A 14,641-nucleotide genomic window follows, 5' to 3' on the forward strand; every position below is an offset into this window, starting at 1 on the left:
CAGCACCGTCCCGCTCACACCGGTACATATGGTCACCTTACAAATATAAAACAGTTTTTGTATATAATTGGGTCCTTCACAGTGAGCGGCGTGTAACTCAACCGCTCCTGCATGCGCTTCAGGCCCTGACGCCTTAAGCTGAATATTGAAGTTATTTTTTTTTAACTTTCCAGCTGTTAATTACCTTCAGTGAAGGGTCCCTAGCGTAGTGCAATGCTTCCAGAGGGGGACATGCCGTGGGGACGCTAGGAGCATGTGACAGTAATATGTCGTGGAACGCCCATATGAGCCAACGTGTCTGCGAATGATGTAAAACCAGACGAGGGAACCACTGCAAAAGGTGGATACTAAAAAAAACATTTCCGTGGAGGTGATTGTGTATCTACAGTTTATGGTTGGGTCATAACCTACAACTAGTAACCAAGCAGATCTCTCGGGTCCTTAAGGACCAGCTGGTAACGAAGGAGGAAGAGAGAGTAGGGGTATGATACCTATTATTGGACCAACAAGTAGTTGATATGTTACAAGCTTCCTAACCTCAGGGTCCTTCGAGCTTGTAACATTTCAACTACTTATTGGTCCAATAAAATGTATTATGCCCCCTACTCCCTCACCCTCCTTTGTTACTATATGGAAGAAAGGACCAACAGAGGAACCCACCCTTCTTTGCTTAAAGACCAGCTGTAGCCTCTTTAAAGATGTCCCTCTGTATTCCCCGAGGGATACAAAGATATTCTGCTGTTTCTGTTTCCAAGATGCGAGTTTGTGCACCTGTCTGTCTCTTAATTTATTAAGTAATAAATACTTTTTTTTTTTTTAATATTCAACGCACTGTACAAGTTATTTGTATTTACAAACATTTGGGCTCTATGTATCAAAAGGAAAAGTTAGGGGCAAAGTCGTTATTCTGTCGCAACTCCCACAGAGAAATGCCTGCGCCAGGCAGCGTCTGTGCAGTAATCTTCACAGGTCTGTGTTCAGCAAGATGAAGGATTTATGGAGCAGTGGAACGAGTTAGGGCGGAGTTACATTTGCATATTGGCGCGGGTCTGGTATTAAGATATGTGCGGCCTGCGTTACTTGACTGTTTTTTCGTCGCCTTGAAGGTGGCGTAAGTCGTTTTTTTACATTTATTTTTTAATGCAGAATACACCAAATTCTACAACCGTAAAAGGCGCGTAATAAATATGTTGTATGTCAGATAGAAAAAAAAGTTTTTTGTTTTTTTTTAACCGCAAATGCGTTGACGCAGAACACTTACTTGATACATGGACCCCTTAGTGTCACTTTCCTTGTAATGAAAATGTATTTATTTAGAGCACAATCGTTTTCTAACCTTGTCTAAAACGAGACCTATCTCAATACTGCTCATATCTACAATTTCTTAATCGTACACCATAACGATGGTTTTTTTTTTTACTCAGGTGCAATGTCACAAATACTTTTAGGAGGATGTGGGTTTAATGCAACAATTACTCCTGTGGTATAATGCAGCTGTTTCCCAGGTTCATATTTATTCTGCTGCAGTAAGAAGTCCCAACACACATCATGCTAGAGCTTTGTAATTAATCCCTTCCCTGTCACAGCGCCCAACAATGCAAACCAATGTTTTGTTGGCCTGTTTGTATTATCCTCCAATGCCCTTTAACCCTGCCACCAAAACTCCGCTCCCAGACCTGATTGGCCAATGCAGGTGAGCCCTTACATCCTGATTGGTCTCTGAGCAGCATCCGTGCTGCGGTCGGTCATCAGCCCCACTACCATGATTTCCTAAGGCAGCGGGGAATCTATGTAATGAGAAGCCCATCAGCGTTGATGCTGATCCTGTCGTGTAGACGAGGGGTGCGCATACTAGGGGACGCAACATTTTTTTTGGCGGGGGGGGTTGATGTGGTGCTTACAGAGGCCCTGCGCTCTTCTGCGTGAGGCCTCTGTAACTACCTCTTACCTTGTCTCTGGCGGAATCTGGCGACACGTCAACATGGCGTCGTGACGCCGGGGAGAGCAGGAAGGGGGGCGCAGACAAAAAAAAAGTTTGCGCACCCCTAGTGTAGATTGCTTAAGCGGTGGGCTCCGAGACTGTGGTGGAGACACCCGAAGACGAATAGGAGAACTATGCAAAGCGAGAAATGTGAACTTGCTTTCCGATCCAGGACCATAGCTGACCTGGCAAAGAGGAGATGTGATGACGAGGGGGTAACCAGGCTCACAATTAAGGTTTAAGCCTGTTTGGTTACCTCTGACCCATGTATTGGGGTTCCAGAGTGTCAGCTCTTGAGCCCAGGGTTTGTACATGCATATTTGCGGGGAAAATTGTACTGGTCCGGTACGGTTCGATTGTTGAGGGTCCGGTAGTCTACACATAACCTCACCGTCCCATTCTTCTTTCGCACTACCACGATGGACGAGGCGTAAGGGCTTCGTGACTCTGTAACGATTCCGGCTTCTTCCATCTCATGTACATCTTCCACGTCCCTGGGGGCGAGCCGACGGGAATGTTCCCTGAAGAGCTTGGTATCAGACATCTGAATGGTGTGTTGGGCGTGTCGGCTACACGCCACATCCATCTCTCCGGTAGAGAATACTGGTCGTCTCTCCTCCAGCTGTACTCGCAGCCTCTCCTTCCAGGTATCCGACAGTCCGGACGAGCCAAAGTCGAAGTTTAGCGGCGCTCCGGGATCTTACACTTGGGCGGCTTTTACTTGTACGGCCTCATTCACCGAGCTGACGGGGTAAATCCTCCCTATCCTTTGCCCGCCGCGTCAATGGCCATGGGGAAGGGCGAAAGATTTTGGACCATCACATAAATTCGACGGGGGATGGCGGTCGGCCAATCCCGAAATTCCGGTATTAGCCGATATCCTCGGTGGACATCTTCTTCGGGCGTGCTTTCGAGAGAAAAGAGCTGCTCCTCGCCTACTCATTCCGCATATGCACACCAGGCGGGTACCCTCTGCATTTCTCCCAGTAAGAGCCGGATCAGTCCTGCCCGGCCGCAGAACAGCAGTCCGTGGTCCTCCGCGGGGGCCGGAGGGGAATCCGGGTCCACCTGGACCAGTTGTAGCTGTAGGCTGGACATGGGCAGTTCGTTAGTTTTGTGTAGATAGGCCCTGATGGCGGCTTGTACAATGTCTGCATTCGTACCCTGGATGATTGGATACTTAGGTATCTCTTTGGGTTCCGGACACACCAAGGCGTCCACCTTCATGGGATGCGACTTCCCAGTGTTGAGCTGTTGTATCTCCAAGTCCACAGTCACTATGCCATCAGTAGGGTAGTCGTCATTGCTCAGCCCTCTTACTTTGATATGCCCGGCCAATTTCAGAGGACGCTTCTGGAGGTGTCGATCGTAGAATCCTCGATATATGATGGTTACTTGGGATCCTGTATCCAGCAGGGCAGAGGAGTAGATACCATCTACTAGTACTCGGATCAGCGCTACTGGCCCCACGCGGTTACTCTCCTTTTTGGGTTCGCCGCCTCTTTGGGTGGAAACAGGGGCTTCAGGGCTGGTCGCGTATATACCACATATCATGGCCTGAGGCGTGAACTTCTTGGGTGACGGGCTCCGGTGGCGAGAGTCCCCCATCCGACAATCGTAGGAGATGTGTCCCTTTTTCCCGCATTTATAGCAGAACATATCTAGGGACGTGGTACGGCGGTCATACGGAGGCGAGGTTCGGCCAGTGTATTTCGGTCTCTCCGGGCCTGGTTTATCCGGCGGTTCTTCCTTCTTCTCAGCACCCCCTTTGGGTTTAGGGTTGCTGGCTGCTTTAAACTTCTGTGGGGAGTGAAGCATGAGATGCGTTTCGTGCTCTTTGACTTGCTGTAACAGTTTGATAAACGAGGGGGGAGGCCCTCGAGTGAGATTATCGCGAATCATGTTTGCAATAGGGTGAGTAGGACTGGACCCTCGTAGATATTGTTTGCGGAGGTATTCGTCCATCTGGGAGGCAGCCAAGTATTTATAATGCAGGAGGGGTCCCAGGGAGATTTGCACGCGGTGGGTATAGGCAGACAAATCTTCTCCCTCCTTTTGATTTATGGCGTAGTACTTAGCCCACAAGGCCCCATCATCCTCGGTCGCACAATAGGCCTTGACGAGGAACTCGATCATCATACGAGCGGTCAGGTCGGGGTACTGCTCTCGATGGATACTGATCAAAGTGGACGCCGGGGGTCTCAAGCACTCCATGAGCCGCTGGCGTTTCACTACGTCTGTACAAGACCATTCTTCCATTACTCCCCTAGTATGCTCCTTCCAAGGGTCTATCCCATCCTCTCCCGTGGGCACAGGTAGAGTCCCCGAGAAGGCCTTTAATTTCCGGTAGCTTTGGGAATGCGTGGCCAGGGTAAGCGCTTCCACTAACGGCGGTAAGCTGGATGGAGTTAACTGGTCTATCTTATCATTGAGTTTCTGCAGCATGTCACTACGCACCCCTGCTTCTTCGGAGGCGCTAGACCCGGGGTAGCTACATTCTGACGGACAGCTACCCGCTTCGGTCGCGGGGTAGTGAGCAAAGGGGAGCATCGGGTCGTCGTCACCTAGTTCCCCCACAGGGGGGTCCCGAAGGGGATAGACCAAGGGGCTGCCGCCGGACGGAGAGTTTGGAAGCGGCAGATATTGAGGGGCGGTAGGCTCGAGGACTACTAGATCTCGCCGACAATCTACTAGCAAGGTGTTCCACTTAGCATCTTGATCTATGAGTACGTCTACCAGGCGGGCTTTGGCAAAAACCGATAGTTGTCGTAAGGCCGTTTGCAATGTCTCTAAGGGTAAAGCCATGGGTACTCGGGTCACCGCCACTGCGCGGCGGGTGGGCGTGCGCATTTGTCGTGCCCAGTCGCGTATTTCTTGACTCGAAGGAAGGGCCATGGCGATATTTTTTTCTTGGGGGGGCACCCCAGGTCTAAGCTCTCAGCAGCGCCTCCAAATGTAGCCATGCTTCCTATCGAGCACAGACCACTACCATGTGCTATATAACCTAAAGGCTCACAGGGCCTAAGCCTCTGCCACGGAGAGCCTGCGGTGCTCACAATACTTATGCCTTGGTGCAGCGCCTCCACCTGCGATAGCTTCCGCCCTAGGGGAAGTGGGTCACGCAGGAACTTATGTACATGAACACACACACTCACAGCAATACCGTAACCAATATGTTTTACTTACAGCAACCAGCAACGTAATCACAGGTGCCCCTCTCTAGAGGAGACACTACTACCAGTGTCCTTGAACGCTCACTCTCCCTCCACCGGGTGATCCCACCCCGTGTCCAGCTCACTCTTGAAATACGTTCCCCACCCCCACTTTCAAGTGAGTCAGTGGGTGTATAAGTGTGTGACTGCGCAGCCACCGTGTCCCGGAGTGAGAATGGTACCGTTGGTGCACTTGACGTTTACCTGACGGGCACTCCTGTACCCGGTTCTGCAACTATCTTCACAAAGGATCGGCGTGGGCGTAGATGACGTCACCCGTAGGTGTCCGGGGCGATCCCACCCAGACACGCTGCGACTTAGCAGCGGGGCCTAGTCCCAGGCCGCCCGCGGATTTAGAACTGTCCTGGTATTACTCGTAGCACAGTAAGGGGATCCAGAACCTGACTATGGCCAGTCCCTAGCTCCGCTGCACGCTACTGGGGCTCAGGGTCTAACTGGGCCTGGGGCATGCGGCCTAGGTAGGGGCGGCAGCCTCCCTACACCGGAGCTCCTTCTCCTTCCTCCGACAGCTAGCTCTGACTCCTCGTGCGCCCCACCACTTCCTTTTCCTCCCTCATCTCGTACCTGATTGGTTCTGGCGCGTCACGGGGGAAACGCGGGGGCTGCTGGGACCCTTAGTCCCCTAACTCCCCTCCTCCCCTAGTTCTCCTCCTTCGCGGGCTTTTGTCCCTGCCCTGTGCATGTGCAACCTCCGGCCGGACCAATTCTGCGCTGGCGCCAACCTAACATGGCGGCTCCCTCTTGCGCGGAACCTCCGTTATCGGAGCGTTCCCTAGGTGCACCTCCCCCACCCCCACAACCAAATGGGGGGGAAATGGAGTCCCGGCTACATGTAGTTTGTGTAACATTGTGTGTCTGCGTTTTCCTGTGAATAAATGTACAATGTATTTCATTTACCTGTTTTGCTCAATGTATGATCCTGGTGAAAAGGTGTAAATGCCTGGCCTCCCGTGTCAGGAGAGCAGGACTTTCAGCTGGAGATTTAAAAGTGCTTTGCCGCAAATTGCACTATTGAGGTCTGGATAGTGTCTATCCCCACAGGAGTGGAAGTGGAACCAGGGTAAGCTTTGGAAGTGTGCCTGGCCCCTAGATAGCTAGGATTTCCCCTGTATTGCTTATTAGTAAGGTCTGTTGGTGATTTTGTGTTGTGCTTGCTGGCTCCGGCTAGAATAAACACTGTTTATTGACCTGCTTTGTCCTGTCTGGTGTCTTGATCCCGAAGATAAGTTCTGGTCTTCCACAGGGGTGACACATGGGAAGGGAGCGGGGGGGGGGGGGGCAGAGGGGCAGGCACATGGGGAGAGGGGCAGTTGGGGGACACATGGGGATGACAAGGAAGGATAACGGTGGTGGAAAAATGGGGATAACAGGGGAGCACTGGTGGGCAAGGAGCGTAGAGTTGCCAGGTGTCCAGTATTGAACCGGATTGTCCTGTATTTAACTGTCCATTAAAAAAGTAAAGGTAATACTGGACATGTATGTGTATACCGGTATTACCTCTCTGGACATGTATGTGTATACCGGTATTACCTCTCTGGACATGTATAGGTATACCGACCGATATTACTTCTCTGGACATAATGACCTGACCAGCTTGTGTGTCTCATTTCACCATTATGCCCAGTATTTTTGGAGAAGCCCCCTGGCAACCCTACAAGGAGGGGGCAGTGGGGTGATTGCCCCCCTTGGTCTCCAGCCCACAGCAGCACCATGTGAGCTCTCAGCAGGGTTTACACGTACTTGGCTTGGGAGCCCACCAGGGGTCACTGGTTCACAGTATCTGTTAGGGGGCGCTCTGGTCTCTCCTCTTCTGCCTCTATGATCCCTCTCTGTTGCAGTCGGTTCACTTTTTTCTCTCCCAGTAGTGTGGTTAGGAGAGCCCCTTGCCTCGATGACGTCACTGGTTGGCAGCCTGTCTCGGTTGCTTAGCAACGGAGTACGCTGTGCGGGGGTGGGAGCGGGAGCAGGGAAACATCTGGAGTGGAGAGACACACACATACACACACACACACAGAGGGTACACTGGAGGGGAGACACACACACAGGGTACACTAGAGGGGAGAGACACACAAGGTACAGTGGAGGGGAGAGACACACACACAGGGTACACTGGAGGGGAGAGACACACAAGGTACAGTGGAGGGGAGAGACACACACAGGGTACACTGGAGGGGAGAGACACACAAGGTACAGTGGAGGGGAGACACACACACACAGAGGGTACACTGGGGGGGAGAGAGAGACACACACAGAGGGTACACTGGAGGTCTGCAGCACACTTGCAGTGTATGGTGACACGGGCAGGTGACATTGTGCACAGAGCGGGACAGCGACCCGCAACCACCACACAGAGCAGGTCAGAGGACGCCCACCCCCCCTCCCCCCCCCTACACCCTGCTAAGTGGCATAGGGCAACTACCAGGCGACTCTCTCCCCCGGAGATCAGAAAGGGTATGAGAGCGCTGGGGTTAGTGTGTGTCTAACCTGCGAGTATCGGGGCTTCGCTGATGGCTTCGGAGTCGGTGAGGGTGGTGGTGCGATGCCGGCCCATGAACCAGAGGGAGAAAGATCTGAACTCCCAGGCCGTAGTCACCATGGACAGCAGCCGGGGTCAGTGCTTCATCCGGAAGCCGGACGCGCCTGAGGAGACCCCCAAGCAGTTCACCTTTGATGGCGCGTATTACGTGGCCCACTGCACGGAGCAGATCTACAACGACATCGCATACCCTTTGGTTGAGGTGAGTGGCACGCGGAGGGGGTGACTGCATATAGTGGCCAACTCCAGTCCTCAAGGACCACCAACAGGTCAGGTTTTAAGGATATCCCTGCTTCAGCACAGGTGGCTCACTCAGAATGGGAGAATGAGCCCTCTTTTATTGCCCAGGTGCCCTGCAACAATTCGCTCTGTCCAATATTGTAGTATTTTCCAATAGACTCGGTTCCATCAGTTAAAGCCCAGCGGTGGTGGAAAATGTTTCACCTCCCTGTGTATCGTCCATTGCTTCTTCTTACCCCAATTTTAATTAATCTCCCTTGAAAGTCATTGCATATGTAGCAAGGCAAAAGTGGTGCAGGTTTTAAGGGAAAAGTCCTATTGATTTAAATGGGATTTTTTTTCTTTGACCACACATGGTGCACATTTTTTGGGGCCCCAGAATGACACCAGTTTGGACTTGATATATATCTCACGTTGCTTTTGAGGTGCCCAGCTCTGCTGCCCTCTAACCCAGGGGCGCTCAAAGTGGGAGGCGTGCCAGATTTTTTTTGGGGGGGGGCAATGGGGCGTGGCAGTTAGAGGTCCCGCACACTCCCGCAAGGCATTTAAATGCCGGGGGACCGCACGAGGCTTCTATAACACACTTACCTTACAGTGGCGTGTCGTCATGGTAACCCGGCATCAAATGACATGGGGGCGCGCGGGAGCCGCAGAGGAGAGCAGGAAGTGGTTAGCACGGGGAAAAGTTTGCGCACCCCTGCTCTAACCCGCTGTTATAACCTTTAGGTCCAAGGACACTGCGCTGCCCTGTGGAATAACAATGTTGATAATTAGGGACAAGCCAAGGAGAACCGGCTTATAATTATTGAAGGGAGGCTGTAACAGTGTATTGTTGAGATCAGTTCAGCAGTGGGAACTCTACTCCAGGCCCCAAGCCTCCCCAACAGGTCAGGTTTTCACGATATACCAGCTTCAACACAGGTGCTGAAGCTGCAATATCCTGAAAACCTGACCTGTTGGTGGCCCTTGAGGCCTGGAGTTGACCATCCCTGCACCACATGGCAAAGCACTGCAGCAGTTCTGCCAGGGAACAGCTTTTGCCCTTTTCTTCTCAAACACCTCTATGTATTTGTTGCCACTAGTGGCCAAAGTGGCTTAAAAAAAGTAGTGGTAGTGTCTGATTAAAAAAAAAATATATATATAAATTAAACATTGCAGCACAGCTCTTGGGAACTGTATTATCGAAGCGTTTATACAGCATATATACTATAAAAACTGAACGAGCAAGGCTTTATAAAATAAATCCCTTTTGCTTTAAAAAAATTTTTAAAAAATTGGAACGGATTGTAACTAAAATAAGTAGTGGTAATAGTTCCCCGCCTAGTGGCGAACACTTTGACCACTTCTTGCCACATGGGAACTGTATGATGCACAACCCTTTAAAGTTTAAACTAAACATGGCTTCATTGAAAAAACTTACACCAGGCACAAACATTAGATCATTAGGTGGTGGTAAGGCCGCAGCACCATTTATTAATCCATCATAACAATACATAACTCAAGCCATTACATCATTAAGTTAACCTCTCGCTCCCAGCCAGAGACATTGAATAAATAACAATGGCTCGGCCTCCCAGCCAGGAACCTAAATTACCATCACCACTAAACCAACCATTTAACCGTTCATCAGAAATAACCCACTAACAATGTATTCCTGACACCACGCTCAGAAATAACCCACTAACAATGTATTCCTGACCCCATGCTCAGAAATAACCCACTAACAATGTATTCCTGACCCCATGCTCAGAAATAACCCACTAACAATGTATTCCTGAGACCATGCTCAGAAATAACCTACTAACAATGTATTCCTGAGACCATGCCCAGAAATAACCCACTAACAATGTATTCCTGACCCCATGCTCAGAAATAACCCACTAACAATGTATTCCTGAGACCACGCTCAGAAATAACCCACTAACAATGTATTCCTGAGACCATGCTCAGAAATAACCCACTAACAATGTATTCCTGAGACCCCATGCTCAGAAATAACCCACTAACAATGTATTCCTGACCCCATGCTCAGAAATAACCCACTAACAATGTATTCCTGAGACCATGCTCAGAAATAACCCACTAACAATGTATTCCTGAGACCCCATGCTCAGAAATAACCCACTAACAATGTATTACTGAGACCAGGCTCAGAAATAACCCACTAACAATGTATTCCTGAGACAATGCCCAGAAATAACCCACTAACAATGTATTCCTGAGACCACACTCAGAAATAACCCACTAACAATGTATTCCTGAGACCACACTCAGAAATAACCCACTAACAATGTATTCCTGAGACCATGCCCAGAAATAACCCACTAACAATGTATTCCTGAGACCACACTCAGAAATAACCCACTAACAATGTATTCCTGAGACCACACTCAGAAATAACCCACTAACAATGTATTCCTGACCCCATGCTCAGAAATAACCCACTAACAATGTATTCCTGACACCACACTCAGAAATAACCCATTAACAATGTATTCCTGAGACCACGCTCAGAAATAACCCACTAACAATGTATTCCTGAGAACATGCTCAGAAATAACCCACTAACAATGTATTCCTGAGACCATGCCCAGAAATAACCCACTAACAATGTATTCCTGAGACCACAATCAGAAATAACCCACTAACAATGTATTACTGGGACCACGCTCAGAAATAACCCACTAACCATGTATTCCTGAGACCATGCCCAGAAATAACCCACTAACAATGTATTCCTGAGACCACGCTCAGAAATAACCCACTAACAATGTATTCCTGAGACCACGCTCAGAAATAACCTACTAACCATGTATTCCTGAGACCATGCCCAGAAATAACCCACTAACAATGTATTCCTGAGACCACACTCAGAAATAACCCACTAACAATGTATTCCTGAGACCACACTCAGAAATAACCCACTAACAATGTATTCCTGAGACCACACCCAGAAATAACCCACTAACAATGTATTCCTGAGACCACACTCAGAAATAACCCACTAACAATGTATTCCTGACCCCATGCTCAGAAATAACCCACTAACAATGTATTCCTGAGACCATGCTCAAAAATAACCCACTAACAATGTATTCCTGAGACCATGCTCAGAAATAACCCACTAACAATGTATTCCTGAGACCACACCCAGAAATAACCCACTAACAATGTATTCCTGACCCCGTGCTCAGAAATAACCCACTAACAATGTATTCCTGAGACCATGCTCAGAAATAACCCACTAACAATGTATTCCTGACCCCATGCTCAGAAATAACCCACTAACAATGTATTCCTGACCCCATGCTCAGAAATAACCCACTAACAATGTATTCCTGAGACCATGCTCAGAAATAACCCACTAACAATGTATTCCTGAGACCATGCTCAGAAATAACCCACTAACAATTTATTCCTGAGACCATGCTCAGAAATAACCCACTAACAATGTATTCCTGAGACCACACTCAGAAATAACCCACTAACAATGTATTCCTGAGACCACACTCAGAAATAACCCACTAACAATGTATTCCTGAGACCATGCCCAGAAATAACCCACTAACAATGTATTCCTGAGACCATGCCCAGAAATAACCCACTAACAATGTATTCCTGCCTAAACCTGACTCCTCCCTGCCTCCCACTCCTCAGCCAATGATTTGAGCCCTAGCCTAGCAACACACGATCAACCAATCACTAAGCACCTGCCTTATCTCCACCTGGTAACAACCTACACCTTTCCTCCTAATTCACCAGCTTCCCATTAACCAATCAGCTTCCAGACCCTTTGACCGGGAATCAGGAGGGGAGTCCTCCCCAGTCCCATGTCGCCCCCAGGGCTAATTGCCTCTGGGGCTTTTTTATGCTGCTTTTTTGGGTTTCCTAAAGCTTGTGGTTACTAAACTATCAGTCACCCAGGGGCCACACACATACAGTAGCTCAAGCTCAGTATTTCTTTACTTGGCATTAGCATTGTGAGAAACCTGTTCAAAATGTCTCTAAGCATCACCTTAACACATCTTAGCTCTGTATTATATCAAGCGCTAGGAGGCGTGGCCATGACGTCACAAGGGTAGGCCTAACTGTGATTGGCTCACAGTGTCACTTGGCACACTTGTCACTTGACACATTTCTTTGTCTTTCCACACAGCTACTGCGTCAACGCTTTCTGCCTTGCGTGCGCGCGTCTGCACTAGATACACTGTTATAGGGAGACAGGTATTTCTCATTGACGCTAGCGCTCACTCGCTTACCATAATAAAGGCCAAATGCATAGTCTCTCTTAACCCTTTAGCTCGGGGAAGGCCAGCCAGTCTAGAATTCTGGTATAGAATTGCAGGGTAATTTCTTATTTATAGGTGTAGTGATATGATGTAGGCCAGGGGTGGCCAACTCCAGTCCTCAGGAGCTACAAACAGGTCAGGTTTTCAGGATATCCCTGCTGCAGCACAGCTGGCTCAATCAGTAGATCAGTTTAAGAGCCTGCTTCAGCACAGGTGGCTCAATCGGTGCCTGATTGAGCCACCTGTTCTGAAGCAGGGATGTCCTGACAACCTGACCTGTTGGTAGCTCTTGAGGACTGGAGTTAGCAACCCCTGATGTAGGCCATAGGTTGCCTTGAGATTCTCAGGAATATATTCTATAATGGGTGGGTGCGCAAACCTTTTTGTCTGCGCCCCCCCCCCACTTACCTTTTTTCCAGCGTTTTCTGACGTCATTTGGCACCGCGTTGCCAGAGGCCGCCGGAGATAAGGTAAGGGACTTACGCGCGCTCCCCCGACATTTTATTTAAATGTTACGGGGAAGAGCATGGGGCCACTGTAAGCATCGCGCCCCCTCCCCCCCCTGTTTGCGCACCCCTGTTATATAAAATGCATTAGTCATTGACTATCATAAATAATCACGTTGTACCATTTCTCTTTTAATTTTTACAGCTACAATGTATCGTACGAGGTGGTTACCAGCAGATAGGCCAAGGACGGGCAACTCCAGTCCTCAAGGGCCACCAACAGGTCGGGTTTTTAGGATATCCGTCTCACACACAGGTGGCTCAATCAGTACCTCAGTCGAAGACTTCACCACTTGTGCTGAAGCAGGGATAGCCTGAAAACCTGACCTGTTGGTGGCCCTTGAGGACTGCAGTTGCCCACCCCTTATGGGTCAAGTAGTCCCTGCGACATTTTCATGGGGACCCTATTCCCAGAGGACCCTGATTGCTCATATCATCACAGACAATATTTGTAAAGGTTTCCATTGTCCATGGTTATTGTTGGAATAGTGTAAATATGTATCTCATATGATGGGATTGAAGTTCCCCAATGAATCCTCCTGGCTACAGATTCCAGAGCCTGGTCCTTCTACCTCTTATATTTATGTAACATAAATATGAATTGATGGATATCGTATAACTCTCAATCCCTGCAGGGATATCATCTGCAATGTAATAAACCTCACCCTCACAATACATTATTCACTTGCCACTGTAGCTTCAGTGTCACGTTCAAGAGCTAACTTGTATTTATGGCAGGGGTTCTCAACCCCAGTCTCTAAGGGCCCCCAACAGGTCAGGTTTTCAGGATATCCCTGCTTCAGCACAGGTGGCTCCGTCTTTGACTGAGCCACTGATTGAGCAGGAATATACTGAAAACCTGACCTGTTGGAGGGTTTTGAGGACTGGAGTTGAGAACCCCTGTTTTATGGGATGGTGCTTTTAAACCTTTATATAGAGTATTTGCAGAGTGCTGCATGAAATCATATCTCTCCATGCAAATGCCACATCTCCACCTCCTTGCTACAGGGCGTCACAGAGGGCTACAATGGCACAATCTTTGCCTATGGACAGACGGGCAGCGGGAAGTCCTTCAGCATGCAGGGCGTCCCAGACCCTCCTGCACAGAGAGGAATCATTCCTAGAGCATTCGAACATATCTTTGAAAGTATACAGGTGAGAGGGGGGGGGGGCATCCAGAGAAAAGGCATCACTGGGATCTTGTTTTCCGCATGCCCACATGTGTAGCATATCTGATACAAAGTCTCTTGCTGTTAGTGTGCAGAGAACGCCAAGTTCTTGGTCCGAGCATCATACCTGGAGATCTACAACGAGGAGATCCGGGATCTGCTGGGAGAGGATACAAAACAGAAGCTGGAGGTAAAGGAACGTGCATAGTAATCCAAGAGCACATCATGAGTGGGACATTGGGTTGGGTTATGCTCTCCTATCTGGTTGTACTGTGGTTGTCACATGTAGGGATCTTTCACATATACAACACAAAGCAGTCATTGGTTGTAAATGTTTTTATTACTATTTTTAAGCCTCCATCTTCCATTTCAAATTTCGGATCACCTACAAAGTTCTCCACCTTACGTTTAAGGCTCTCCACTCATCTGCTCCTTCCTACGTACATATCAGCTCTGATCTCTCATTATGCTCCTTCTCGTCTCCTGCGCTCTAACCAGAACTGTCTCCTTTCACCTCTACTGCTCTCTTTCTCACCTTAAACCCTTTCCCCTCTCACTGCCTCTTACCTGTGGAACTCGCTCACACTCGGTGTATGCCAAGCACCTTCTCTCCCCACCTTCAAGACAAACCTGAAAACCCACTTTTTAAATGAAGCATCACAATAGCCTGGACTCCTGGCTGCTGTC

The 14,641-nt window shown here is 49.0% G+C and overlaps 1 protein-coding gene across 4 annotated transcripts in view; it reads left to right on the forward strand.

The window, feature by feature from the left end:
- The first annotated feature begins 7,036 nt into the window (after nt 1-7,036).
- The window catches only part of KIF17 (kinesin family member 17), a 32,112-nt gene continuing 24,507 nt past the window's right edge, over nt 7,037-14,641 (forward strand). For 3 of the 4 annotated variants that reach the window (XM_075605911.1, XM_075605908.1, XM_075605910.1), the window contains exons 1-3: nt 7,037-7,952; nt 13,794-13,940; nt 14,043-14,144. In XM_075605911.1, the coding sequence (XP_075462026.1) occupies nt 7,722-7,952; nt 13,794-13,940; nt 14,043-14,144 (480 nt within the window). In that variant the 5' untranslated portion in view covers nt 7,037-7,721. The remainder of the gene's footprint in view (nt 7,953-13,793; nt 13,941-14,042; nt 14,145-14,641) is intronic. The other variant, XM_075605909.1, reaches the window with a different exon arrangement.

This window comes from Ascaphus truei, chromosome 6 (assembly GCF_040206685.1).
Source record: "Ascaphus truei isolate aAscTru1 chromosome 6, aAscTru1.hap1, whole genome shotgun sequence".
In the NCBI taxonomy this organism is placed as follows: domain Eukaryota; kingdom Metazoa; phylum Chordata; class Amphibia; order Anura; family Ascaphidae; genus Ascaphus; species Ascaphus truei.